The sequence below is a fragment of the Jaculus jaculus genome, chromosome 8, assembly GCF_020740685.1.
Source record: "Jaculus jaculus isolate mJacJac1 chromosome 8, mJacJac1.mat.Y.cur, whole genome shotgun sequence".
Taxonomy (NCBI): domain Eukaryota; kingdom Metazoa; phylum Chordata; class Mammalia; order Rodentia; family Dipodidae; genus Jaculus; species Jaculus jaculus.
In genome coordinates, this window is record NC_059109.1 from 23,650,499 (window position 1) to 23,678,077 (window position 27,579).

The following is a 27,579-nucleotide window of genomic DNA, read 5'->3' on the forward strand; positions in this document are numbered from 1 at the left end:
AGGCTGATATAAAGGGTAAAAGAGAAGGGAAATAAAAAGTGTATGACACAGGCCTGCTGGTTATTTAGATTTTTTTGATGGAGAAAAGCCTGGGTGACTTTCTGCAAATGACAAGGTATGTTGAAGTCTGAAAAGGTCTAGAAGGGAAATGTTCCATTCCTAAGGAATCCATGTTTGGGGTTCAGTGGGCCTATGACAAGTGTAACATTGCACGCGTGCTTGCACATGTTTCTCTGAAGACGCTCCTTGGCTGACATTATGCTTGGGAAGGTATTTTACCTTTAGACCTAGAGAATGAATGAGTTTTAAAGGAAAACATTAGTTAAAAAAAAAAGCTGATACTGGGGCTGGGAATATGGCTCAACAGTTAAAGACACTTGCTTGCAAAGCCTCCCAATTCTAGTTCCACTCTCCAATACATACATAAAACCAGATGCAGAATGGCATATACATCTGGAGTTTGTTTGTAATGGCAAAAGGCCCTGGCAAACCCATACCTGCACCTACTCTTTTTCTCTCCTAGAAAATAAATACTTCAAATAAAAGAAGGCTGATACTTACAGGTTCTCCTGGCAAGCTTTTCCCTGGGGGACCAGCTTCACCTTTTGGGCCTGGAAGTCCAGGAGGGCCTGTAATCCCACCTGAGTCTCCCTGTGGAAAACAAGATGAGATTGCTTCTTATTTCCAAGGCCCATACTATTTATTGATTTTAAGTTGTCATAATAGCTAGTCAAACCACCTTTTTGCACATCTTCTTACTTACTCAGTCTCTCCATAGCATTTTCCTAGTGCCTTGTTCACGCTAGACACTATTGTTTTGTTGTGAACATGGTTAGATTGTATAATGAGTTATCTTGGAACATATACAAATGTAGGCATGTCTGTCCATGAAGTTTGTTGTTTTGCTGATTTTTCTAATAAACATTAAGCATTCATGTGCTACTCTACATAGATATCAAGAACCAGGTCCTGGGCTGGGGAGATGGCTCAGCAGTTAAAAGGCACTTGCTTACAAAACCTGATGTCCTGGGTTTGATTCCCTAGGACCCAGATGCACAAGTGACCTATAAAGTTATTTATCTATCATCTATATATCTGCCTGTCTATCTATCTATCTTCATCATTATCATCAACCTAGCGCATATATATATATATATATATATATATATATATATATATATATATAACAGATCCTGAAGGATTAAGAGACTTCTTAGGTCCCTGCTAAAGTTCACAGCTGAGTCTCAATCATGATGGCCACACCTATAGCTACCTCATTTTGTCTGAGGGAGTTTCTAAGCCAAACCATGGGCTGCTGCTGTGTGTTAAGCCCAAGGGAGCCTTTTACATTGAAGTTATGTTGCTGTCTGTCCCTGCATCAAATCACAAGCCTTGCACTAGGCTCTCATTTCTCAAATACCCTTATAACCTATGGTCCTTACTTTCCTCATATTCACAATGAGTAAATAATGCAAACTGTACCTTTTCTCCTTTAATTCCTTGTGTCCCTGGAATGCCATGTTCTCCTGGCAATCCCTGAAAAATACAGATTTAAAGGGGAAGACCAGTTAGAAAATCTTTCATTGTAACAGCATTTTTACCTGTGAGTCTTTGTAAGAAAACAGAATTTTAGCATGAAGTCAGGAAGGACCTAGGTTGATTGTGGCCTGTTATGACAAACAGTAGTTGAAAACATGTGGCTTATTGTTTAACAACAACAACAACAAAAGAACTGAAGGGTGTGAGGGCAGTGACTGATCACACTCTATCTTGATTTAAAATACAATAGGACAACTGAGAAAATATGTTTTCATTTATTTTATTATTATTTTGGGGGGTGAGGGGTTCATGTGTGGTCAGAGGACAAACTAGTGGTGTTAATCCTCCTCTCCTTCCACCATGCTTGAGGTAGGGTCTTGCATTGCTTTGCTGCTTAGAAGGCAGGCTAGCTTGCCTGTGAGCTTCAGGATTCTGACTGTCTCTCCATTGCCACAGGCATGCTAGAATCACAGACACTTGCTCCTCTTTGCATCTGGCTTTGCATAGATTCTGAAGATCCGAACTCTGGGTTGGCTTATTTGAGGAGCAAGTGCCTTTGATCACTGAGCCATCTCTTCAGCCTGTTTTATTATGCTTTCCCTCAGTGGCTCTTTCCCTTTAGATTTTATTTTCTCTCTCTCTCTCTTTCTATATGTGTGTGTTTATCTGTAGTCACTATTATTTAATATCAATTGAGCAATTTTTGGTTTTACACATGTGACCAACATTTTCTCTCCTTACATAAGATCTTTCTAGTAAGTTTCCCTGAAGTGGTCCAGTGATTGGCTAGGGGGAGCCATGAACAAACTTTCCCTGTGAACTAGTTGTTTCAAGTACCAAGTAGCATACAAGGGCTAACCATGAGAGCTTGAGAGGCTTAGGCAGTGAATATGGAGGATAGAAAAAGAAGTTATGGGCTGCTTCTAAACTGACAGAAAGAGGAGACATCCTAAATTTGACTAGCAAGAACTCTAGTCATGGTCAAATAGTGCCTAAAGCTGTGGCTGAGAACTTTTCTCATTTTGACCAAGTGTGAACTGATGATAAACCCTTAGATTTCTGTTGTAGGGAAGCTAGCGAGGTTGTACAATGGGGAGTAAGGCAGAGGAATAGATAAAAAACACTTTCTAAAGGTTCTAAAGTGCATGAAGGTATGTTTGTGTATGTGTGAGAGAGAGAAGGACAGAGAGACCTACACATATAATGGCATTATAATGCAACCTCCAAATCTTCTAACTGGGCGTGGTGGTGTGCACCTTTAATCCCAGTCCTTGGGAGGCAGAAGTAGGAGGATTGCCAAGAGTTCGAGACCACCCTGAGACTATATAGTGAATTCCAGGTCAGCCTGGGCTACAGTGAAATTCTACCTCAAAAAACATACACATGGGGCTGGAGAGATGGCTTAGCGGTTAAGCGCTTGCCTGTGAAGCCTAAGGACCCCGGTTCGAGGCTCGGTTCCCCAGGTCCCACGTTAGCCAGATGCACAAGGGGGCGCATGCGTCTGGAGTTCGTTTGCAGAGGCTGGAAGCCCTGGCGCGCCCATTCTCTCTCTCTCTCCCTCTATCTGTCTTTCTCTCTGTGTCTGTCACTCTCAAATAAATAAAATAAATAAATAAAAAACGTACACATGGAAATGCCGTGGCTTTCTATTTGGTTTTTCCTTATTTATTTTTGATATTTCTATATATTCAGTGTACTAATGATGATTTTACTCAACACGGTTACTCTATTAACTTGAGTTCCAAAGACTAGTTTATTTATTTTTTTTATTTTTATTTACTTATTTGAGAGCAACAGACAGACCGAGAAAGAAAGAGGCATAAAGATAGAGAGAATGGGTGTTCCAGGGCCTCCAGCCACTTCAGACTAACTCCATATACATGTGCTACCTTGTCCATCTGGCTTATGTGGGTCCTGGGTAATCGAGCCTCAAATTGGGGTACTTAGGCTTTACAGGCAAGGACTTAACCATTAAACCATCTCTCTAGCCCACAAAGACTAGTTTATTAATCTACTGATACTCCAAAGGACCTTTGCATGATTAGGCAAAAGGACAGACATGCCTTCCCAGAAGCCTCTGACAATGGATGTGTTCAATTTGGTTGGTAGAGATGACTCATGTCTTCAGGAAATGTAGCATAATTAAATTACATGAACAGATATTGGCATTCTTTAAAGCACATATTATTTTAAAATATTTTATTTACTTGCAATGATATATATATGTATGTGTGTGTGTATATATATATATATTGAGAGAGAGAGAGAGAGAGAGAGTGAATGGGCATGCCAGGGTCTTCAGCCACTGCAAACATCCTCCAGATGCATGTGCCACTTTGCATCTGGCTTTACATGGGAACCGGGGAATTGAAGCCAGATTGTTCGGCTTTGCAGACAAGTACATTAGTTGCTGAGCCCCAGATACTGACATTCTTTAAATCCCATATTAGTCCTAATTTCATTTCCATATGCTGAAGGTATTATACATACAACATCTCCTGGTGGTCCTCTGGGCCCCATGGAACCTGCAGGTCCTTGCTGACCCTAAAACAGAAGTTGATATGTACTTTCATTTTGATTTTAAAAAGATTGTAGCTGAAGGCATGTGAACTGTGCTGTGACATTTAACTGCAATAAAATGGAATTCTCATCATCCCACCTTCTTTGTATAATTCTGAAATGTGCTCTGAGCTTACTGGGATAATTCTACATGTTTCATTCTACATGGTAACTAGGTAATTAGGTAAACTGCTACAGAACTCAAATAAATATCTCCTTTTCCTCCTCCAAATGATTCTTTCTAAGCACACTCCTGCCAAATTTCATATGAGAAACAGGAGCACCTTGAGGCCACATACTTCTAGCTTAGAAATGGAATCCTGAATTCTGTTCCTTTTAAGAATAAGCTCAGGGTCATAGATTTAACTGACATTGTTTACATTTGAGCTTTTACAGATGCTATTGCGAATATGATCAGAAAAAGAACTGAAGAATCCTATTGTGCACCAAAAAGCCCAGGTACTATGTGTGTAATAGATGTAGTTGGTAGGAGGGGGGAATCACCATGGAAACAAGATAAAATCTCTGGGACTATCTGTGAAGAAAATGAATATCACAGCACACCAAAGCATCCTTTGAATGCAGAATGGATATAATTCCCACATTATTTACTATTATGTGTTATTTTCTTCCTAAGTACCTTTAGTCCTGGGCTTCCTGTCAAGCCAGGGGGACCAGGGTCCCCAGGTTCTCCCTAAACACAAAAGTAGGAAAGAAAGCTGAATATTAGAATTATTTCATCATTTAATTAAGATAATAGATGAATTGAACAATACCAGGAGATTACCTTTATTCCCTGTGATCCTATTAAGCCAGGATCTCCCTGCAAATAAAATAATCACATATGGCTAATTCATGAATTCTGGAAGAGCTGGACATCTCTGACACTTTATCAGAATTTCAACTAGTTATGCAACAAAAGAGGAAAATTATGGATGTCATGGAATCAAGTAGAACTCACTCTGTAGTGTGATTTCAAATGTTTATCACTTGTAAATAAACAGTAGTTTCTCATTTTATTTCTTCTTTATACTAGTTTTCCTTATCCCAGCGACATTTTTACACCATGTTAATTAGCCTTCATTGCATTCTCTACTTAACTGTCAATGCTGTCATTTGTCACCAACTAATCTCATCCCACAGCTTAAAAGTAAAAAAAAAAAAAAAAAAAAAAAGAAATGACATAAAGGGAGAAGTAGATGAGACTTCAAGGTGATATGTTCAGGTACTTTAAAAAAAAGAAAACATCAAGATTGTATAAAAGAGCACTGTATTATTTTTCTTATGTTCTATGATATATTTTAGAAATCCAATTTGTGTTATTAACAGAAGTTTTGAATATTTGTACTCTTTTAAATTTTTACTTATTTATATATTTCCAAGGAGAGTAAGAGAGAGTGAGAGACAGAGAGAGAGATAGAGGCAGAATGGGTGTGCTGGACATTGCAAGGCCTCTAGCTGCTGAAACTACACTCCAGATGCATGCACTACCTTGTGCATCTGGCTTTATGTGGCTGCTGGGGAATTGGACCCAGGTCATAAGCTTTGTAGGCAAGTGCCTTACCTGCTGAGCCACCTCCTCAGCCCAGAATACCTATACTTTTTATTTTAATTTTTAAAAATTTATTTATTTTGGAGAGAGTGAAAGAGAGATAGAGATAGAGAGAAAGAATTGGCACGCCAGGGCCTCAGCCACTGCAATCGAACTCCAGATGCTTGTGCCACCTAGTTGGCATGTGAGATCTTGCTCTTGCCTCACCTTTGTGCATCCAACTTATATGAGATCTAGAGAGTAGAACATTGGTCCTTAGTGTTTGCAGGCAGGCTCCTTAACCACTAAGCTATCTCTCCAGCCCTATTTTAATTTTTTTAGTTTAGTTCTTCTCACTTTGTATCTTTTCATTGTGTACAAGTGTGTATGACATGTCTGTGTGTGCATGTGTGTACTTATGCATGCGTGTGCACATGTATGTGCTTGCATGTGGAGTTCAGAGGTCAACAATGGATGTCTTCCTTAGTCACTGTCCACTTTCTTTTTAAGCACAGGGTCTTTCACTGAATGCAGACCTTGTTAATTTGGCTGGATTAGCTGGCCACCTTGCCTGGGGACCTGAATGTCTCTGCCTCCTGAACGGTGGCAGTACAGGTATGAACTGCTATGCCCAGTATTTATGTGAGTGCTGAGATCTGATTTCAAGCCTTCATGGTAGTTCAGCAAATATTCACTGAGCCATCTCCTTGGGTCTGCTACTTGATGTGTTTATGATAGTCATGTGCAACCACCAATAGTAAAGGGTTGAAGAAAATCTGTGGAGTTGGAGAGATGATGTGATATTTTGAGTATATGTCTCCCATAGACTTGGATGTTTTATTAAAATTGAGTTTCAGCTTTAGCCCCTAGCAGGCAGACTCCTGACACATAGGGATCATGTCACTGGGGGTGAATCCTGGAGTCCAGCCCTAATGTGTGTTTGGGGGGCATTCTGATTTCCAGCCTAAAGGTTTATGGAGAGGTTTGAGCTCTGCCTGGGTTCCTGCTGATTGCTGTCAGTTTTGTGCTAGTTACTTTTGGTGTTTGCTGGCTGGTGATGTTCTCTCTCTGCCTGGATGTATGGAAGCAGATTTTCTTCTGCCATTGATGGAACTCCCCCCACCCTCAGATCTTTCAGCGGAAATAAACCTCTGAACTGTGTCTGGTTTAAATGTTTATCCCAGCAATGCGAAGCTGTCTACAACACATGGCTCAGTGAATAAAGTATTTGTTGGGCAAACATAAGGACCTAAGTTTACTTACCCAGTACCCAAGTAGAATGCTTGGAATGGTGGCATGAACCTGTAACCCTAGCACTGGTGAGATGGAGACAGGAAGTTCCCTGAGATTCACTAACTACATGGGCTAGCTGAATTAGTGAATGCCAGACTCAATGAGAGACCTTGTCTTGCAAAATGAGGTAGAGAGCACTGGCGAAGACATGCAATGTCTACCTCTGGCCTCCAGTGCCACACACATGTGCATGCACAACCATACATACATGGGCACCCATATTCATATAAACATGCATATCCGCATGTGCACACATAGATATGAACATGCATACACATGTGAAACTACATACACATGAACATGCATACACACATGCACTCATGACACACATATACAAAATAAAAACAAAAAAGAAAAAAGGCAAAAAGCTATCCAAGCAAATGCCAAAGTATTATCACATGATAGCACTTAATGAGAGCTTAACATAAAAGTGTAAAATACTCTGGAAGCTTATTATATTAAATCTCTTAGGCTTTAAATAAACATAACTAATTACAGAGAGAAATCAATGAAACAGAAAATCCAAGGTAGTAATAAAAGATGTACTTACTCTATCTCCCTTTTCACCTTTGGCTAAAGGCTCCCCCTAGGAAAATGGATAGGAGAAAGAATCAATTACAGAGTTTTAGAAACAGACTCCGCAATTCTGGGTGTGGATAAATCCTGCAGGCCTAACTCAGATATTCGCTACACACCATCAGCTACTCCATCTCCCCAAATAAGAACTGAATTAATCATCTTACCACCACTTAGAGAATGCCAAATAGTGTGCGAATTGAAATGCTGCCCAACGCCAAATCTTCCTCTTGCTCAATGAAGATGAATCATCACAAACACATGTGCAATTGGAGGCAGAATGGGTGTGGCAGCAAAGAACATTGGATGGCAGGGTACTGGGGAAGTGGCTTAGTGCAGTTGTGGCATTTGACTGTGAATCCCAAGGGCCTGGGTTTGATTCCCCAGGACCCACACAAGCCAGATGCACAAGGGGGCTCATGTGTCTGGAGTTTGTATGCAGTGACTAGAGGCCCTGGCATTCCTATTCTCGCTTTCTCTCTATCTCTTTCTCATAAATAAATACAATATTTTAAAAATTTTTAAAAAGAACACTTAATGGCAAGGCATTCACTTTAAGGTTTCCAGTTACGTTATTTATGTATTGGAACATATGCAATCATTACTTTCCACAAGTCCTGGAACCCATAGACACTTTGACACAGAAGATGGAGGAAGACAAAAGAAATGAGACCACAAAACAAATGAAGGGCTATCTTGAAAGACAAGAGCCTTCAGTGGAATGGAGGAGGGTGAAAGGGGTCAAAAAAGTGTAACCTGATAGGAAAATGTTTGCAGTTATTTTGAAGGAATACTCTACTACTGCTAAAAACAAAAACAAAACAAAAAATTGCTTTTCTAAGTTTCAGTTTTACTCTAATGAAAATGTCTTGGGGGTAATTACTATTAACAACAATAGTTATCAAACAATAGTAGACAATAGTAGGTATGGAATGGATAATGCTGGCTGTTGGGGTTAGGTATGTGGCCATCTGGGAGAGAGAGAAGATGTGAGTGATAACCCTCACCCAGCTATGCACGCACACATACATATACAAGCACACATACTTTCTGATGACTTCTGTCCTCAACGTTATATGTATGTGAGCTCACTTAATCTTCACAGGAATGTTGTGCAATGGATATTATTGTCATTTTTAAGGATAAAGAAATACACTCAGGTAGGTACAGTAACCTTAACTTGCCATACTTCCCTCTCCTCTGCTCATTTCCTCTCCTCTGCTCAGCTAGCATTCATGTGCTTTATTTTCCCCTGTTTATCTTGGCTATAAACTCTGTCAGTGTCGAGATATAATTCATCTTGACAAACAAGGCATCTCTGATGTCTCACACAGATTTTATGTTGTTGGTACCCAAACAAAGTTTATTAACTTAAGCCACTAAAATGTAATGCATATAAAACAATGACAGGTAACATCTATTGATTTCTTACAATGTATCAAACACTGTTCTAATAACTTTTTATATAAACATAGTATCCTCAGGTATCATGGGGAAGATACTTTTAGTATGTCCACGTATAGCTTAGGAAACTGAGGCCCAGAAAAGTTAAACAATATCTCCAAGCTTACAAAACCCAAGTAGCCTGCCATTAATGCTTATTTTGTTCACTCTGACTTGATTCTATAATCAGATTTAACATTTCAATTGAGTGAAGTGTTAATAAAATAAGAACTATAATCTTAAAATTCTTTCACATATGAAAATCAAAAAATGTGAGAATCATTATGGCAGATACTGTCTTTCTGAATCATTCTCTTAGAAACTGATCATCTGTTTTAAAGGGATTTATTTATTTAATAGAGAGAGGCAGATAGAGAGACACAGAGAGAATGGGCACACCAGGACCTCCAGCCACTGCATGTGCCACCTTGTGCATCTGGCTTTATGTGGGTACTGCGGACTCCAACTTTGGTCCTTCTTTCTATGCCCTGAACTGCTGTTCTCTTGAACAAATCAGTCAGGAGAGAGGAGTGGTGACCGAGTGGCCTTATTAGCTCTTCTCCACATGTCCTGTGTGGTAGAGATGATAGGCTCACCTTCTCCCACATTTTCTAAAGCTCCCTTTTAGTTAATTTTCCCATGTCTATAATTCTGCCAATGAAATGTAATCAGAAATAATATGCATTGTCTGCAAGTGAGAGGCACTGAAAACACCCCCATCATATTCCTGTCTGACTTTCCCTGCAGTGGTTGGTGACTCAGGAGAACGTAGCTATATGAAGATGGCTGTGGAGTGGAGCAAAGTTTCACCCATTCCCTCTAAACGGTGATGGGTGCTGAGCCCAAGTTGGAGAGAGCCTTCACTCTTGGGCTCAGCCAACAAATTTCACTGTTACTTGTTACTCAGTGTAACCAAACCTACACTGACTACATAAACCTGCCATCTACCCAGCATCTTTTAGTCTTTTGTTGTGGGTTAATTTCCAATGTCAGAGCAGGGCTTGATATCCTGGCCTTTCGTGTTTGTCAGGGTTGGAGATAGTGCTCATTGCTTCACCAGTGCTTCTGTGTACAGAGGCTGACTTCTAGTGCTGCTGTTGTCTGGAGTTACTGTCAAGCTTGGTATGCCCTCTTTTTTCCCCCTTTTGCTTTTTTTGGTTTTGGGATGAAACTTAGGGTCTTTCACCTGCTAAGAAAGTGTGTTAACATATAGCCCTCTCTTTTTACTTTATATTTTTAGGGCAGGGTCTCACTAAGTTGCCCAGGCTGGCCTTAAATTCACTATGTAACCTAAACGGGTCTTGAACTTGCAACCATCCTACCTTAACCTCCCAAGTAGCTGGGCTTTCAGGCTTGTACCAACAGTTGTGGCTCAAAATTAAGACTGCATGGCTCAAAATTCACACTGACTAGTCAGGCTGCATCTTTAATCCCAGCATTTACAAGGCAGAGGTAGGAAGGTCACCATGAGTTTGAGGCTACCCTGAGAATACATAGTGAATTATAGGTCAGCCAGGGATAAAGTGAGACCTCACCTTGAAAAATAAACAAAAAGTTCACATCAACTGAAGTGGCTTGTAGTAGCTTTGTTGGCCAGATTTAATATTTATTCCTTGCTCCAGTGGCTACTATCAAGGGTAAGTCATTTTAAGTTCTTTTCTTGTCTATAAAATCATGGAGTTCACCTAGAAGATCTCATAAGTATATTTTGTAGCTCTAATATCTAGTCATATTCTAAGTGCCCAATAGTCAGGGACCAATGACCATTTTACAGTTGTTATTCAAGATTAGTGGGTCTACTTTGGATGACAAAATTTATTTGAAGGTGATGTTGTCTAAATCCTGGTCTGTAGAAATGACAAATTGATCTGCATAGCAATGTAAAAATGTCTGGTTTCCTTTTACATGGGAGGAAGGCAAGCAGAATTGTATAGGAAAAATGAGTAATTAAGGAATTTAGAGAGAATAGGTGGATAGAGAAACTGCTTAGTGGTTAAGGCACTTGCCTGCAAAGCCTAAGAACCAAGGTTTGATTCCTCAGTACCCACTAGAGCCAGATGCACAATATGGCGTATGTGTCTGGAGTTCATTTGCAGTGGCTAGAAGCCATGGTGTGCCCATTCTCTTCCTCCTTCCCTCTCTCTCTGTCTCTCTCCAATAAGTAAACAAATAAGAAAACAAATAAGAAAAACAGGGAAAATAGACAAGGAGAGGGATTCTAGGGAAGAGAGGACAGAGAAATGAAATGTCTACCAAATAATGGTTAAAGCTGTCCAAAGGAGGGAGCTGGGCTTCTCTTGGACACTAGAAATCAGAGGGAAGTGACCCCATTATTTCTTTATTAGTTATGTATATAGTGTCTATACAGCCAAGATGGTACTATCGTTAGCCTTCTCCCTGTCATCCCCCCCATGAGGATTGTGGGTGTTGCCTTGTGGGGGTGGCCATCAGTTATGGGGGAGAGACAATGTCTATGTGCATAATGACCCAATTTATGGCTCTGACAATCTTTCCACCGCTTTTCCCCGAATTTCCCTGAGCCAAGTGAGCCATCATTATTTACTCCCCATAAATCAGTACCCCTAATTCACTCCAGAAAGACCTTGGCTAAAAGTGGTTTAAAAAGATGTGTTAAAAAAAAAAAAAGATGAAATATATGTTAAGACTAAGCTTGATTTGTGCAGGCCATAGTGAATTATTTATTTATTCTGAGCAGTATTAAATTTTAAAAGTCATTTTTTGCTAAGTAGGTTTTTGTAATCTCCTTAGGTGGTCCTGTTTGAATATAAATGACAGGGTATGGATTTTTTCTCCCTCTACCCCTTGCTCCCACCAGAAAAGATAAACTGTCAAAGAGAATGGCCACAGCCATGCTGAAATGTGGCTTGTGAAGTCACTGATCTCACAGAAATTATAGAGAAATAAGTTCAGTGGTGAGGTGGAGCAGTTGTTTGAGAGATAAGCATGTCCAGTTCTCAAAGTAAGTTAGAGGTAGAGAGTAGGAGTAAGGCAGTGTTCTTTTGAAGGTGGTTAGTTAGGAGCACTGCCCCCCAAAATCATAGCTATCAACCTGTCCTTGCAAGAATAGAAGTCAACTCCCTTCTGAACCTAACCTTGACTCATCAGGATGGGGATCAGGGGCAGTCCTCACTTTACTTACTGTTCTTCCTCCTTCTTGAACCTTCGGGCAGGTCATGGGAATCCATATTCCTTTGTTTAAGTCATCAGCCTGTCAGTAGTCTCCACATACATTGGAAGTAACCAACCCCAATCCACCTCAATGTGATGCCTACTAGGCACCCTCATGGTGTGAGAAGCCAGATCCAAGTCACCATGCTGTGCAGCTGGCTGCCCAGAACCCCTCCTGACTTGGGAGCTTTCTGCTTTATTCCATTTTCTAAAACAAAATTTGCTTGACTTGCCCTCTTGGCTTATCTGCACTAACCCTTCTCCACGGGTTGTAAGACAAGAACTCAAGGAACACCGGTAACATTACTGCCGGCATTTTGATGAACTGATTTTGTTATTTTAAAATATAATATCAGGACAGCTTTGTGGTTTTAAAGCTGAACTCTAGAATCAGCTACCTATGTGTGATCCATTATTAGTTGTGTGATCTTAGGAAGATTGTTTTACCGCTGCCTCACTTTCCTCACCTGGAGAATGGGTGGGTTATGAACTCAGCCAAGAGGTATAAAAAATGGATCATTTGAATTAATACATACACAGAACTTGGTGCCTGGCATGGTTCACACTGTCTTAGAAAACCAAAATATTGTTACCCATCATGTTAGGAGGACTTGCTTTGTGAAATGGGCTGATTTGAAAAGATATGTTTATGTCTTTAAAAACCCTATCAGAATTGAGGCTGGGATAAGGGGAAAAATGGTACCAACATATGATGTGTTCATATGAAACATAATGTTAATAATAATTATAATAATAACAGGAAAGGACAATAAACATAAATTTCCTCTGCCCTCCAAGATAAAGGTACTTACAGGCTCTCCTTTTTGGCCTTTAGGGCCAATAAACCCTGGAAATTCTGGCAGTCCAGTTTCACCCTTTCAAGAAAAGGCAAAAGACATATTTTTATATGAGTTGATGGAGACATAGTGAAGCCCTGAATTTTAAGCTGTTTGTCTTCCATACTTCACAGTGCCTTCAGGTCTTCCAGGAACCCATAACATTTCAGTATAATAATTAAAATTAATTTGGAACAATGTTCATTATTTTTGAATGACAGGATATCTGGAGATGAAAAATTGTTAATTTTGTCTTGCTATATCAAAACGAAAGTTGTGATCTCAGATATCAGATTGCTGAAATGATACAACAATCTGGACTTGTTTTCTTTCAAGCACTTCTTTCCTGTTTTAGGTTGAGAGTCAGTGGTCGTGAAGAAAATGGAGGCTGCCAGCTGTCCCCAGCATTCATTATGTTGCTTAGTTGACTAGCTGTGGGCAGAAGATATTCTTGTCAATGTGCTGACAGCAGTAGCTTAGATATGTCTGAGACATTCTGGTCAAATATCTTGAGGAAGAATTTTCATGGAACATACAAAGTGCATTTTCAGAGGACATAATTCAAGGCTTCACTGCGGTTCCAGTATTGTACCTCCTCCCAGTACCTTCCAGGGATCCCTGATCAGCCACCTAATTCTTAAATTAAACACAGCTATTAGAAGTTACACAATTCTGATTTTTTTCACAAATCTCAAGAATTTCTCCAAAATGATATTCATCACTGTATTACTTGGTCATATCTTTTCTTGCCTTTTCTTAAACTTCCAAAGATGCAGAGAACATAAACAATATGTCAAACTTACATATGCCAGGTACTTAACATGAAAGAAATTTTAAAAATTATAGTCAGAGAAGAAACCCTCTATATTTCCCTTGTAGTCCCATCCCAAAGGAAGCTACTCTCATGAACTTGGCGTTTGCTTTTTGGTCAATATATTTGTACTTTGACTGCCTATGTGGAATGATAAACAATATATTATTTTGACTATGTAAGAAAATTCATCTTGTGTATAACATTCTGTCATTAGTTTTCTTCTCTCATTATTGTTTTTTAACAATTCTTTCTTTTAATTTTATTTTAGACATAACAAGATACACACACACACACACAGACAAAGAGAGACAGACAGAGAGAGAGAATTGGTGCACTGGGGCCTTAGCTACTGAAATCAAACTCCAGATGCTTGCACCACCTAGTGGGTATGTGCCACCTTGCTTTTGCCTCATCTTTGTGCATTTGGCTAACATGGGATCTGTAGGGTACAACATGGGTCCTTAGGCTTTGCAGACAAGTGCCTTAACCACTAGGCAATCTCTCCAGCCCTCATTATTGTTTTTAATACCTCATCTTGACCTATGGGATGTCATTCATTCATGGCATCTGCTGTTTAGAATCCTAACCTCCTGAGGTACTAGGGCACATTCCAGCCTCACTGACTGGTGTTGAGGGGGGTCTCTTGCTTGCCTTTGTTATAAACAGGACTGCAGTAAATATATTTAATCATGTACCCTTGTGAGGATGTAGCTGCGTCTATATTATAAAACTGAACTATTATAGCCCTAAAAATCTTTGGACTATTTTTACATCCCTATTATAATCCATATTTTTGGGATTTTATATGAAGTACAGACATGATCCTATTTTTATTAATTAGACTTCTGGATAACAGACTATGATTTGTAAATTTAATCTTGATTTTATCAAAAATATTAATCCTCCAGGCTAATTTTTCATGATACCAACCTGTTAATCAGTCATGTGAATGACCTGTTTGAGGGAGTTGAGAACCATATGGATTAAAAAGTCAACTCATGGACATGTGAGCATATGTATTCTATAGCAGCATTTTTCCAAGTTTGCTCATCTTCATACTAACTGCATTATTTTTTTCACATATACTAATATGACCTATATATTCATAGCTTACTTATCTCAAGGCTTACTGACATTTTGTTTTCACTGAAGTGATACCTATAAAATTTAGAGTATGCCAGATATGTCTTTAAATTAACACTAATCAAAATGCAGAAGCATTTTAATACCTTTGTAACATCTGAACATCTTGTATACCCTTGGTCTTATATTTACTACATTGCAGGAGATTTCTTTTCTATTGACAGCAAATAATATGTAATGTAAGGATACAGACAAAGTGGTGGATGTTTTAAGGCAACATTGATGCTGTGACTTGAAAGAAGCAATTCATAATTAGCTTGTATAATCATTAAAGTTGCTTTCATGGTATCTAATGGGTACTAACCTCCCCAGTACATAGGTATGAAGGGAAAATGTGCCTAACAATTAGATTAATCTAATAAAACAGAAACTAGAAAAGGTTATAGAAATTAGTTACAGATATACATCAGTCCCAAATCAAAGTTGAAGGGTAGGAGAATGTGTGGTTAACAGTTACATTCATAGACACTATGCATTTCTGATGTAGGTAGAATTCCAATGAAATATAGAGGCTGTCCCTGGGTGAGGCTGGTCTTGGAGAAAGCTGTAGGAACCAATCCTTCATATAAAATTCTTCAAGCCAAGACATTTACATCCACTATTAGGCATGTCTGTTTATATTTAAAATGGATGTGCAGTGATTTATCACTGTGGATATGAATTGAAATACGTGATTAGTGTACTGAGTATCAAGAAAGACCATCCTTCAGTTTGACAATTTTGATGATGTTTAGAAAGACATGTGCTATTGAAACTCTGTCTTATCTCTCTAATAAGCTACTCCAAAGGATGCCTGCTTTGCTGTCAGAAGTCCTTGCCCCTCTGCCTTGTCCCACTGTCTCTGTAGCATGGCAGTGCTTCTCAACTAACTTGCAAATGTATCACTCCTTCACCATGTCCTAGCAGACTCAGGAGTGTGACAGAGCAGAGGCACCACTTCTTGTGTTTGCAGTGGCCTGTCTGCCATTTACCTGTAATACCAAGTTAGGTATTAACCACACCTATGTTGTGGCTGTTAAATCAAAAGTGATTTGTATGCATGTAGACATTGTCTTCCAAATGATACTCTGATTTCTAATTGGCTGGTCAGTGCATTGTGAAATCCTGTCAGACAACAGTGATAAATCACCCATGTGCTTAAATTATACTTTTAGTTAAATTTGTTTTGTTGTTATGTTTTTTTTTGAGGTAGCGTCTCACTCTAGCTTAGGATGAGTTGGAATTTACTATGTTGTCTCAGGCTGCTTTGAACTCATGGTGATTCTCCTACCTTGGTCTCCTTAGTGCTTGGATTAAAGGCATGCATCACCACACTTGGCCATAAAATTATTTTATTTTCTTTACTTATGAGAGAGAGAGAGAGAAGGAGTGAGTGAGCGAGTGAGAGAGAGAGAGAGAGACAGACAGACAGAGAAAGAGAGTATGTGTTGGGTGGGCCAGGGCCTTCGGCAATTGCAAATGAGCTCCAGAAATATGTGCCACCTTGTGCATTTGGCTTTAGGCGCGTAGTGGGCAATTAAACTTGGGTCCTTTGGATTTGCAGGCAAGTGCCTTAACCACTAAGCCATCTCTCTGGCCTCTAAATCTTTTCAAACCAACTGGAGTTTCTTCCTTTCAAAATTACAGTGGGAGATGAAAAGAATAGCAAGACAAGGCACTAAGGATGGTCACAAATAATAGCTAAAAGCTTGACATGAACCTCAGAAGTGCCAAGAAAGCTTAAAACAGGTGAAGAGGAAAAAGCAAATGTCTAGTGAATGCTCAATGTATGTGAAGGATTGTGCTTCCAAGGAAGTTCAATCTCTGTGGCTGGGACTTCCCCATGGGTGTTTTCTTAACACTTTCCAAGGTTCTAATGTGTAGACAGGGTTGGAGGTTCTGGGGTCATCACAGGAATGAACAAAGATTTGGGAGGGCACGCTAAGGAGTCCATATGTTTACTGCAGTGTCCTATAAAACCTATCATTAAAAAACCTGATACATTGATCCAGAATAGAGTGGAAGTAACTAGCAACTGCTACATTTATGATTTGCTCATTTATATCATGCATTATTTATTGATACAATGCTTTCTAATACTAGTTATTGAGATGATTTTTTTAGACATGACAGACAAGCTATTAAATCCCATAAACATGATATTGAATTCTGTTTGGGGGGAGGGGAGTTGGGAAAATGGAACAGTAATCTCCTGGATTTTTATAATTCCACTGAAGATTCTGAAGTAATTAGAAGAGACTCTGAGGTTGAGATCCACCTGTTTCACAGAATCGAATTTCTCATCAGTGAGGCCTCAGGAATTCCCGAGTAACATATGTTTTCTAATGAATGGAGCCAACAGAAGCCAGCTGTTTTGTTTCAAGAAATGAATCATCATTTAATGTTTTAATGTGTCACAACCTTCTTCTTGGCTCAGCTGTCCTATGTGACAAGCTGAGTGGCTTTATTTTCTCCCCCTGCCCCTGCATGCATCCAGTAGTAATTGCTTAAAGTGCAGTGTGTTTGTCAGGGCAGGGTGTGGCTCTGTAAGCTAAGGGCTTGTAGGAGATAGTGCTAATGTACCCACTCTGAAGGTCAATACACCAGCATGGCCTGTCATGCCATACCTTCATTATAAAATCTTTTGCAGAATGTCAACCTTTTATTTACTTATTTTGTAGAAGTTTTCATTTTCAATGTCTACTCTTATAGGGCCTTCTCATTTCTGTTGAGGTTATCTTTTAGCAGTATTTTCTGGCAAGGGCTATCGAGTCTTGTGAATAATTTGGCCACACTGATTTATAAAGCAAAGAAGTCATATTTTCTAGGATTCATGTCATAGTATCCTGACCTCAATCAAGAGAGGCTTTTCACTGGGTGAATGAATCAAGGCAGTCCTGCCAGGCCACCTGACCTCAGAATATTTTCAAACCTACATATCCCTGTCTGTGGAATTAATGTGCATTTTTATTGATTATTTTAATTTTTTTTCCTCTGTGACCATGTCAAATTCACACCAAAACCAAGGCTATCACAGTTTTAGAATCAAACAGGCTATGATTAGAAAGAAAAATGATGTTACCTTGCTGAAATAAAAGCAGAGTTAATGTCAGAAAAGCATTTACATGCCATTACACACTTTTTCATGTAAGCTATAGGGCCTCAGAAATATGGTGATTGGTAGATAGCAAGTCACACTATTCTAACAGTAAGCTATTCTATCTTGTGTTTCTGGTGGCTTCAACCCAGAAAACCAACAGGACCATCTATTGTCATTCAGAGTACCATATATTTGTTTCATCCCAGCATATATTTATAGAGTGGCTAGGCCAGGAACTTCAGGCAATCCAAGGGCTTCAGGAGCTATTCTCCACTCCTGAGTAGATTCAAACTTGAATTTCAGTAGCATTTGTTCATTGACATGTAATATTGTTGTCCATCTTCTGTCTAAGCAAATGGCACCAGGCAATCACCAAACTTTATACAAACAATAATAAGACACACAGTCTTTGTGCTTCTAGAACTGTGGATTCACTTCAGATGCTATTTTAACTTGACTGGGTTAGTTTGGACCTTGGTGCCATTTTGTGGGTTCTTGAAAGCCTTCAGAGTAAGAACAGATTGTGGAGGACATGCATGAATTGCATTGTAGAAGATGGACATTTTTGAAGGTCCCAAAGGATAAAGTTTCAGCAATTTCCTGTTGCCCAACTAATGGAAGAAACTGAAGACATGAATTCCCTCCTAGAACATGGGATGATCAACTTCCTCCTCCAAGGTCAACCTTTCAGAAGCTTGTAGTATTCTAGGCATGAGGAAAATAAAAGCCAGTTGTTCTTGGTTGAATCGTGCACCATCTAATTCTCATTTATATGTGGAAGAACAAATTTCCAGTATTCCCGAATGTGAGCTTAGTTTGGCAATGGTGTAGCTGTATAGCTGTGGTGTAGCTAGTTACCATGAAGATGCCATGGAATAGAATAAGCACTTAATCCAATAACACAGAGACATGTGTAGTGACAGAATACAATGTGGATGTGGCTAAGGGATCACCAGAAGCTAGGAGAGGGGCCTGAAATGCACACATCCCTAGTGCTACCAGAGATCTTGGCCTGACCAACAACTTCATCTCAGACTACTGTTAACTAAAATGGAGAGATCCAAATGTCCATTGTTGAGGCTACTCAATTTCTGATGCTATGCATGTCAACCTTAATATGTAGACTACAAGGCTGTGTTCACTTAAAATAAGGTATGAGGATGGCCTCAAGGCCAACCTCTTAATTGTTTCTGGGAAAACATTTTTGCTAATTCAAAAATGGGTGGGGAGGACACTGGTAAGTTTTAGGGCTCTCTGTAGTCAAACCAAATCCAAAAGTTCATATGCTTGTGTCTACATCCACAATGTTATCCAAATCCAGTGGTTCCTGGGGCATGGGGGGAGACAAAAGACATTAGGATGTTTATTTTTATTTTTAAATCTTCCAGACCCAGAAGGGTTGCCTCCAAGCAAGGCTTTTATTTTGTACCCTTGTTAGAAAGACCTTGAATGTTTGTTTTTGGAGAATGAATTTCTGTCCTTTCTAGTCTGTGTATATTAAACTGAAGTTATAATTTGATACACAGAAAGAAAAATACATTATTTGGCTATCAAATTGGTATTGTTGTAACAACTATTTGGAGATGCAAGCACTAGAATTAGTTGCCAGGAGGCATGGCATCAATCTCCAACAGCTAACATTGAGTGTGGTCATATGAAATAACACAACTATGCGTTTTCAATGTGCACCTTTAAAAACAATGTCAAAAAATATGAAAACCACCAGTGCTTGGCCTCCACAGATAACACTTTTTTTTCCTCCGTGCAGGAAGCTCATGGCTTTAGAAGTTGACAGAGCCTGTCAAAGTTTTTATGAAAGTCTCCAGAGCTAGAGATAATGCAGAACAGTTTTCACGGGAGTGAGCATGTTTCCCTGCAGGGGACCAAGTGCTCAGCATTGAGACTGGTTTGCAAATAGTCTTGCAGGATGGGAGGGAGCAGCTGTTTTGCAAGTGAGTTTTGTGATGGAGAGGGAAAATTTCCACCTTCGTTATAAGTTTCACCCTCAAGTGAGCATGAAAAACTATGCATAAACACACATGTAACTTTCTGATTTCACCCTTTAGTCTTACTCTCTGCCCTTCTTTTATTTCATTTCTGATTTGTGCTCTGATGGGACAAGGTCTCTTTGGTCTGTGTTTCCTCCTCCGGGTGACACAAGTATAGGGTGCCAGACCAATTCTTGTGTGATGGCTAAAGGGCAAGTGAGGATTTGCAGGGGGAGGTTAGAACAGGGAGGGGACACAGTGAATGCTCTGCACCTCATCTTCCCATGGGTAGTTACCTCAGCAGAATCTGGGCTGCACAACTTACTGTTGGGGCTGCTGCCAGCTGAGGAGCCAAGGTCCCGGGCTCTGGTGAAGGCATCACATAAATCAATGCCAATTTAAAAAGGAAGATTGTTTTAACCTTGGGGTGTCACTTTCTATGTCTCAATACATGGTCCATTATTTAATCTCAGCCTCTCTGCTCTCTGTGCTCATTTGTTATAGCCAGACCATCAGGCATGCAACAAACTGCAAAATGAAACAACCCCAGTATCCAAACACAGATGATGGTGGAGAAGACACTACCAAGTGGGAAAAAAAAATGCATACAACTCATCCCAGCATGTTTGGCTCTCTGATAGTGAGAGGACCTGGTTACAATATAGAAGCATTAGTCAGTGTAGATACTTGCAGTGGGCCTACTTATGTATCCTGGTGGGACTTTAAGGTCCTAACTACATTTGTAAGGAAACAAAATACACTGGTAAGTTAGCTTCTATTAATCTACACATTGATCTAAAATCTTGTGGCTCTAAATAGTAATATTGGAATACTTGGAAGAGAAATGAGGTATATGGTCTCTCCTTAGGAGAGATAATAGCGAAGTTCCAGGCACTGGTTTGCAAGTAGCAGAATTCTCCATTCAGCAACTGTGGTCAGCTCCAACATAAAAAAATATATGAGCTTGGGCTAAAGAGCTGGCTTAGCAGTTAAGGTACTTGCCTGCAAAGCCAGAAGATACAGGTTTGATTCCCCAGTACCCACTTAAAGGCAGGTGCACAAGGTGGCACATGTGTCTGGAATTCATTTACAGTGGCTAGAGGCCTTAATGAGCCCATTCTCTCCCTCTCTGTCTCCTTGTTTCTCTCTCTCTCTCTCTCTCTCTCTCTTTCTTTCTTTCTTCCCCCCTCTCTCTCCTTGTTTCTCTTTCTCTCTGAAAATAAATAAACAAAGTACTTTTTAAAATGGAAAAAAGTTACATATTCAAATATACATATGACCTTAAACTTCAAAAGTTAACATCTTCAATTTTTCACTCTAAATATAAAGTCTTCATGTATTTTCATTTTAAGAAAAACTGACTCATCGCTAAGATAAAGTATATATTTAGAAGTAGTGCTGGGAAACCTGTGAAGCTATAAGCCTTAAAAGTTTTGCAAATGTTAGCAAATATTTAAGTAGCTGAGTAGCAACTTGGTATGTTTTATAACAAGGACAAGAGTAATATAGTGTATTATTTAAAGTCTTCTAGCTGACATGGTGACATCAGAGCCAACTTATTCTCATTTTTGAAGCCTTTATGATAAGTTCTATTTTACAACAGTAGCATCAGTACAAATGGCATTACAATGATTAAATGTATATATGCTGCAGCTTACACTTTTTAACTTGTGCCAACACTGAATGTCTGGAAGCTAGTATTGATTTATTTAAGATATATAACAAAGATCAGCAAATATAATCTATATCTTCTTCTAATAAAATGCTCCCTGTAAAACACAAGTAAATGAGAAAACTTATGGTAGGATGAGCAGCTTAAATTCATAAAGTGCAATGAGCTGTCTACATAATTTTAAATTTATCAGTTTTACCTAAGTCTTTATGCTGACTTTAACTTGATGAACCAGGCATAGGAATTTAAAGATGAATTCCTTTGAACAATAAGAATAAAATGTTTTTGGAACACCAGCTATCTTCAATTCTTGGGCAGTGGCATAATTAATGTCTCTGGCATTGTGACCACAGATGCAACAGCAGCCACAGGGATTTACTGGAAAGAAACCTATAAAAAAGACATAAGGGAGTCTGGCTCCAACTTTTGTTCTGGCACAGGAGTCAGTGGTCAGCCATGTTGTGTCTAAGGGGACAGGATAGCACCACAAAAGCCCCTCTGTCTTATCAACCCCCAGAAATTGTTATTGAATGATGAATCCATCCATGATTTCATCTAGGTCTTTCAGTCCTGTGTGGTTCTGAAAGAAATTTATCTCTTGTGTCACCCAGATTTTGTGGGAAACAAGTATTTTCTTTTTGCCCTTGCACTATCAATTTTTGAACTAACCCACTTTTCTTTTTAGTTATAAAAACAAAAATATTGGTTTGTAACAGCATGTTAAGTAAAAATATTTTTCACTTTAGAAACACAGATTTTTGTCTGGAAAGATCTTTAAAGTGCATATGATCATATCTAAATGTCTGAGAAGTCACAAGTTAACAATGCTTTCCCACAACAATATAACCATGTGAAATCCCCAGACACACAACTTGTAGGAAGAAGCGCCTGTACCTTGTTGAAATATCCATCAAGAGTTTGTGGTATTCCCTGTAACCCAGGAGGACCCTGCATGAGACATTGGGGAAAAACAGTGATCAAAACAACGTATATTTAAACATTATCTGAAGATCTAATTAGTCAAATACCCTAGTGATTAAATAATTTCAATATAAATGTATAATAAGTAAACTTTTTTTCGAGGATAAGCCTTTCATGAATCCTATGTGAAGTTCCAAGTAAGAACATGTAACACTGGCCAGAAAGCCAACCACAGGCTGGAGAGATGGCTCAGCAGTTAAGGCACTTACTTGCAAATCTTAACAACCCGTGTTTAATTCTCAATTAAGCTGTATTTGGGGGCTGACTATTGTTGCCTTTGATGTTTTTAGGTTCATAAGACCTTTGTCTTTTTCTTCTGTCATTATTGGGGTAGGGTCTGATTCAGGCTGACCTGGAACCCAGTTCAGAACAGAAATCTCAACAGCCCAGCTGACAGGATTAAGGGTGTAGAACAATATACTCCCTTAGGGATTTGGGCTTTATAAGGTTATCTGTTTGTTGTATAGTCTATGCTGTTTTGGTTTTTTTTGAATGTGTATATTGCTCAGTTGAATTTTAGAATTAGCCAGTAAATTGCTGTACCCTGTACACTAGAGTACTTGAATAGCTGGCAAACTCAACACTCTGGATTACTTTGGCAGTTGGACTGGAGGACAAAATCTACTAAACTCCTACTCTGAAGATACATAAAGTTGGATTTCCAAGTCTAAAAGCACTTCAGAGAAAATCCAAGCATCAAATCAATTCATTCATGATGCAAAAATCACTACTTTATAATAGAAGAAACACAAAGAATTAAGACAATACAATCCCACCAAAAATTATAGAAATCCATCAGAAATGGCCCCCAATGAGACTGTTTTAGATGAAGTACCTGAAAAAGATGTCAAAAGAATAACTTTATCCATACTCAAAGAAATCAAAGAAGTAAACAAAGGAACTAAAGAGTAAAACAAACTCCTGAAGTAAGAGAACATAGGAAACCAGCTTAATGAAAGATGGAGGTCATTACAAGACATGAGTAAGGAAACAGAAATACTGAAGAAAAACCAGGCAGAAATTCTAGCACTGAAAAACACAGTCAAATAAAAAACTCTATGGGAAGTCTCACAGACATAATGGATGAAGGAAAGAACAGAATATCTAAACTGGAAGACTAGGTGGCAGATATAATACAGTCCAACAAAGAAAAAGACAAGATAATGTAAAGTATAAATGAAAATTTCAAGATATCTGGGACACTATGAAAAGATCAAACATAAGAATTCAGGATATAGTAAAGGGAGAAGAATTTCAATCCAGAGACATAGTAGGAGTTTAAAACAAAATCATAGAAGAAAAATTTCCCCAAATTGGGAAAGAAGTACCAGTGCTGATACAGATAGCTTTTACAACATCAAACAGACAAAACTGGGAAAGAACCTCTCCTTGCCATGTTATAATTAAACTACTAAACACACAAACCAAAGAAAATATATTGAAAACAGTTAGAGAGATAAAGCAAGTCACCTATGAAGGCAAGCCCATCAAGATCACAGCAGATCACTCACCAGAAACTTTAAAAGTCAGAAGGGCTTTGAATGATGTATTCCAAGTTCTGAAAGCTAACAACTGTCAACCAAGATTATGTTATACAGCAAATCTATCTATCCAAATTGAAGAAGAAATAAGGACATTCCATAACAAAAACAGACTAAAGGAATTTATGACAACTAAGCCAGCTCTATAGAAAATTCTTGAAGGAATCCTTCATACTGAAGAGAAAGCAAAGCACACACATGAGGAAACAGAAAAACAATAAACCATACTCAAATAATAGTTAAAACAAGAGAGTAAAGGGAAATAGGAAGCACTACAAAACAAGAAGAATGGCAAGAATAAACACATACCTTTCAGTAATAAATCTTAATATCAATAGCCTCTATGCCCCAACCAAAAGACACAGACTTGCAGACTGGATTAAAAGGCAAGATACTTCTTTTGTTGCCTCCAGAAAACTCATCTCTCAATAAAAGATAGACACAGTCTTAGGGTGAAAGGATGGAAAATGATATTTCAAGAAAATGGGCCTAGTAAACAAGCAGGGGTTGCTAACCTAATATATGACAGGATAGACTTCAAATCAACATTAGTGAGGAAAGATAAATAAAGAAGGTCACTTTATACTAATTAAAGGAACACTCCAACAGGAGGACATTACAATCCTAAACATATATCCACCTAACATGGGGAACCCAATTACATCAAACAAACACTATTAGACTTAAGGTTACAGATAACACCAAACACAACCATAGTGGGTGACTTTAATACCCCATTCTCATCCATTGACAGGTCATCCAAGCAAAAAATAAACAGAGAGACAACTGGATTAAATGATGTCATGGAACAAATGGATTTAACATATATCTACAGAACATTCCATCCAAATGCTGCAGAATATACATTTTTCTCAGCAGCACATGGAACATTCTTCAAAATAGACCATATATTAGCATGCAAAGCAAATCTTAAAAAAATAAATGAAAATTGAAATAATCCCTTGTACTTTATCTGATGAAAATGGGATTAAACTACAAATCAGAAACAAGAAAAAAACTACAGAGCATACAAAAATTCATGGAGACTAAAGAGTAAACTAATTATCGCCGGGTGTGGTGGTGCACGCCTTTAATCCCAGCACTCGGGAGGAAGAGGTAGGAGGATTGCCATGAGTTCAAGGCCACCCTGAGACTACAGAGTTAATTCCAGGTCAGCCTGGACCAGAGTGAGACCCTACCTCGAAAAACCAAAAAAAAAAAAAAAAAAAAAAAAAAAAGAATACACTAATTAATGATGAATGGGTCATTGAAGAAATCAAAAAGGAAATCAATAAACTCATAGAATCAAATGATGATAAGAATACAACATACCAAAACCTTTGGAACACAATGAAGGCAGCTTTTATAGCTTTAAGTGCCTATATTAAGAATTTAAAGAGCTTATAATTAAACAACTTAATGCTTCACCTTAAGGACCTGGAAAAAGAAGAACAAGGCAAACAAAAAATCAGTAGAAAGGAAGAAATAATAAGAATTAGGGAAGAAATTAATAAAATAGAAACCCCCCAAATTTCAAAGAATTGATGAAACGAAGAGTTGGTTCTTTGAAAGGATAAACAAGATGGATAAATTCTTAGAAAATCTGAACAGAAGAAAGGGAGAAGAGACAAACATTCATAAAATTAGAGATGAAAACAACACCATTATAACAGATAACAAAGAAATTCAGAAAATCATAAGGACATACTTTAAGGATCTATCTACTTCTAAGTTTTAAAATCTGAAAGATGATTTCCTTGATTCCTATGACCTACCAAAATTAATTCAAGATGAGATAAACCATTTAAATAGACCTATAACAAGTACGGAGATCCAAGCAGTTATAAAAATTACAGACAAATCTCCTTCATGAACATAGATGCAAAATTTTTCAAAAAAATATAGGCAAACAGAATACAAGAATATATCAGAAAGATTATTCAGCCTGAGCAAGCAGAGATGGTTCAACATATGCAAATTGATAAATACAATATACAAATGGACTGAAGGACAAAAATCACATGATTATCTCAATAGATGCAGAACAAGCATTTGACAAAATCCAATATCTCTTTATGGTAAAAATCCCACAGGAACTGGGAATAGAAGGAAATATCTGAACATAATAAAAGCTATTTATGACAATCCTACAGCCAACATAATACTAAATGGGGGAATACTTGAAGCTTTTCCACTAAATTCAGGAATTAAACAAGGGTGTCCACTGTCCCCACTTTTATTGAATATAGTACTGGAAGTCTTAGCTATAGCAATAAGGCAAGAGATACTCATAAAAGGGATGCAAATTGGAAAGGAAGAAATCAAATTATCATTATTTGCAGATAATATTATTCTACACATAAAGAACCCTAAAAATTCTACCAGCACCCTGTTAGAGCTGATAAACAGTTTTAGAAATATAGCAGGATACAAAATAAATACACAGAAACCAGTAGCTTTCCTATATACTAACAACAAACACAAAGAAGATGAAATCAGGGAATGTCTCCCATTCACAATTGCCTAAAAGGAAAATAAGAAAGTACCTTGGAATAAACCTAACCAGGGAAGTGAAGGATCTCTACAATGAACTTTGAAACACTCAAGCAAGAAATTGCAGAAGACACTAGGAAATGGAAAGACATTCCATGTTCTTGGATTTGAAGGATCAATATTGTGAAAATGTTCATCTTACCAAAAGCAAGGTACACATTTAATGCACTCCCCATTAAAATTCCGAAGACATTCTTCATGGAAATAGAAAAACAATCCTAAAATTCTTTTGGAAGCACAAAAAAACTCAAATAGTCAAATCAATTTTGAACAACAAGAATAGGGCTACGAGTTTTAAGCTACATTACAAAGACATAGTACACTACTGGCGGGGATGTAATCTGGTCCAGCCATTGTGGAAATCAGTGCGGAGGTTCTTGAGACAGCTAAAAATAGATTTACCATATGACCCAGCCTTATCACTCCTAGGCATGTATCCTAAAGACTCTTGTCACTACCTTAGAGATACTTGCACAACAATGTGTATTTCTGTTCTATTCACCATAGTTAGGATATGGAACTGGCCTAGATGTCTCTCAGTAGATGAATGGATAATAAAGATGCAGTACGTTTACACAATGGAATTCTATTCAGTGGTTAAAAAGAAAGAAATTATGGGGACTGGAGAGATGGCTTAGCCATTAAGGCATTTGCCTGCAAAGCCAAAGGACCCAGGTTCATCTCCCCAGGACCCATGTAAGCCAGATGCACAAGGGGGCGCATGCATCTGGAGTTCATTTACAGTGGCTGGAGGCCCTGTGTGCCACTCTCTATCTGCCTCTTTCTCTCTCTCTTTCTCAAATAACTAACTAAATAAGAATATTTTTAAAAAATGAAACTTG

The 27,579-nt window shown here is 38.4% G+C and overlaps 1 protein-coding gene across 1 annotated transcript in view; it reads right to left on the bottom strand.

The window, feature by feature from the left end:
• The window catches only part of Col19a1 (collagen type XIX alpha 1 chain), a 332,428-nt gene that overhangs the window by 59,732 nt on the left and 245,117 nt on the right, over positions 1-27,579 (bottom strand). Inside the window, exons 17-24 of the mRNA XM_045156777.1 lie at positions 22,557-22,610; positions 12,943-13,005; positions 7,473-7,508; positions 4,886-4,921; positions 4,739-4,792; positions 4,030-4,083; positions 1,483-1,536; positions 562-651 (exon numbers count right to left, since the gene is read on the bottom strand). Of these exons, the coding sequence (XP_045012712.1) occupies positions 562-651; positions 1,483-1,536; positions 4,030-4,083; positions 4,739-4,792; positions 4,886-4,921; positions 7,473-7,508; positions 12,943-13,005; positions 22,557-22,610 (441 nt within the window). The remainder of the gene's footprint in view (positions 1-561; positions 652-1,482; positions 1,537-4,029; positions 4,084-4,738; positions 4,793-4,885; positions 4,922-7,472; positions 7,509-12,942; positions 13,006-22,556; positions 22,611-27,579) is intronic.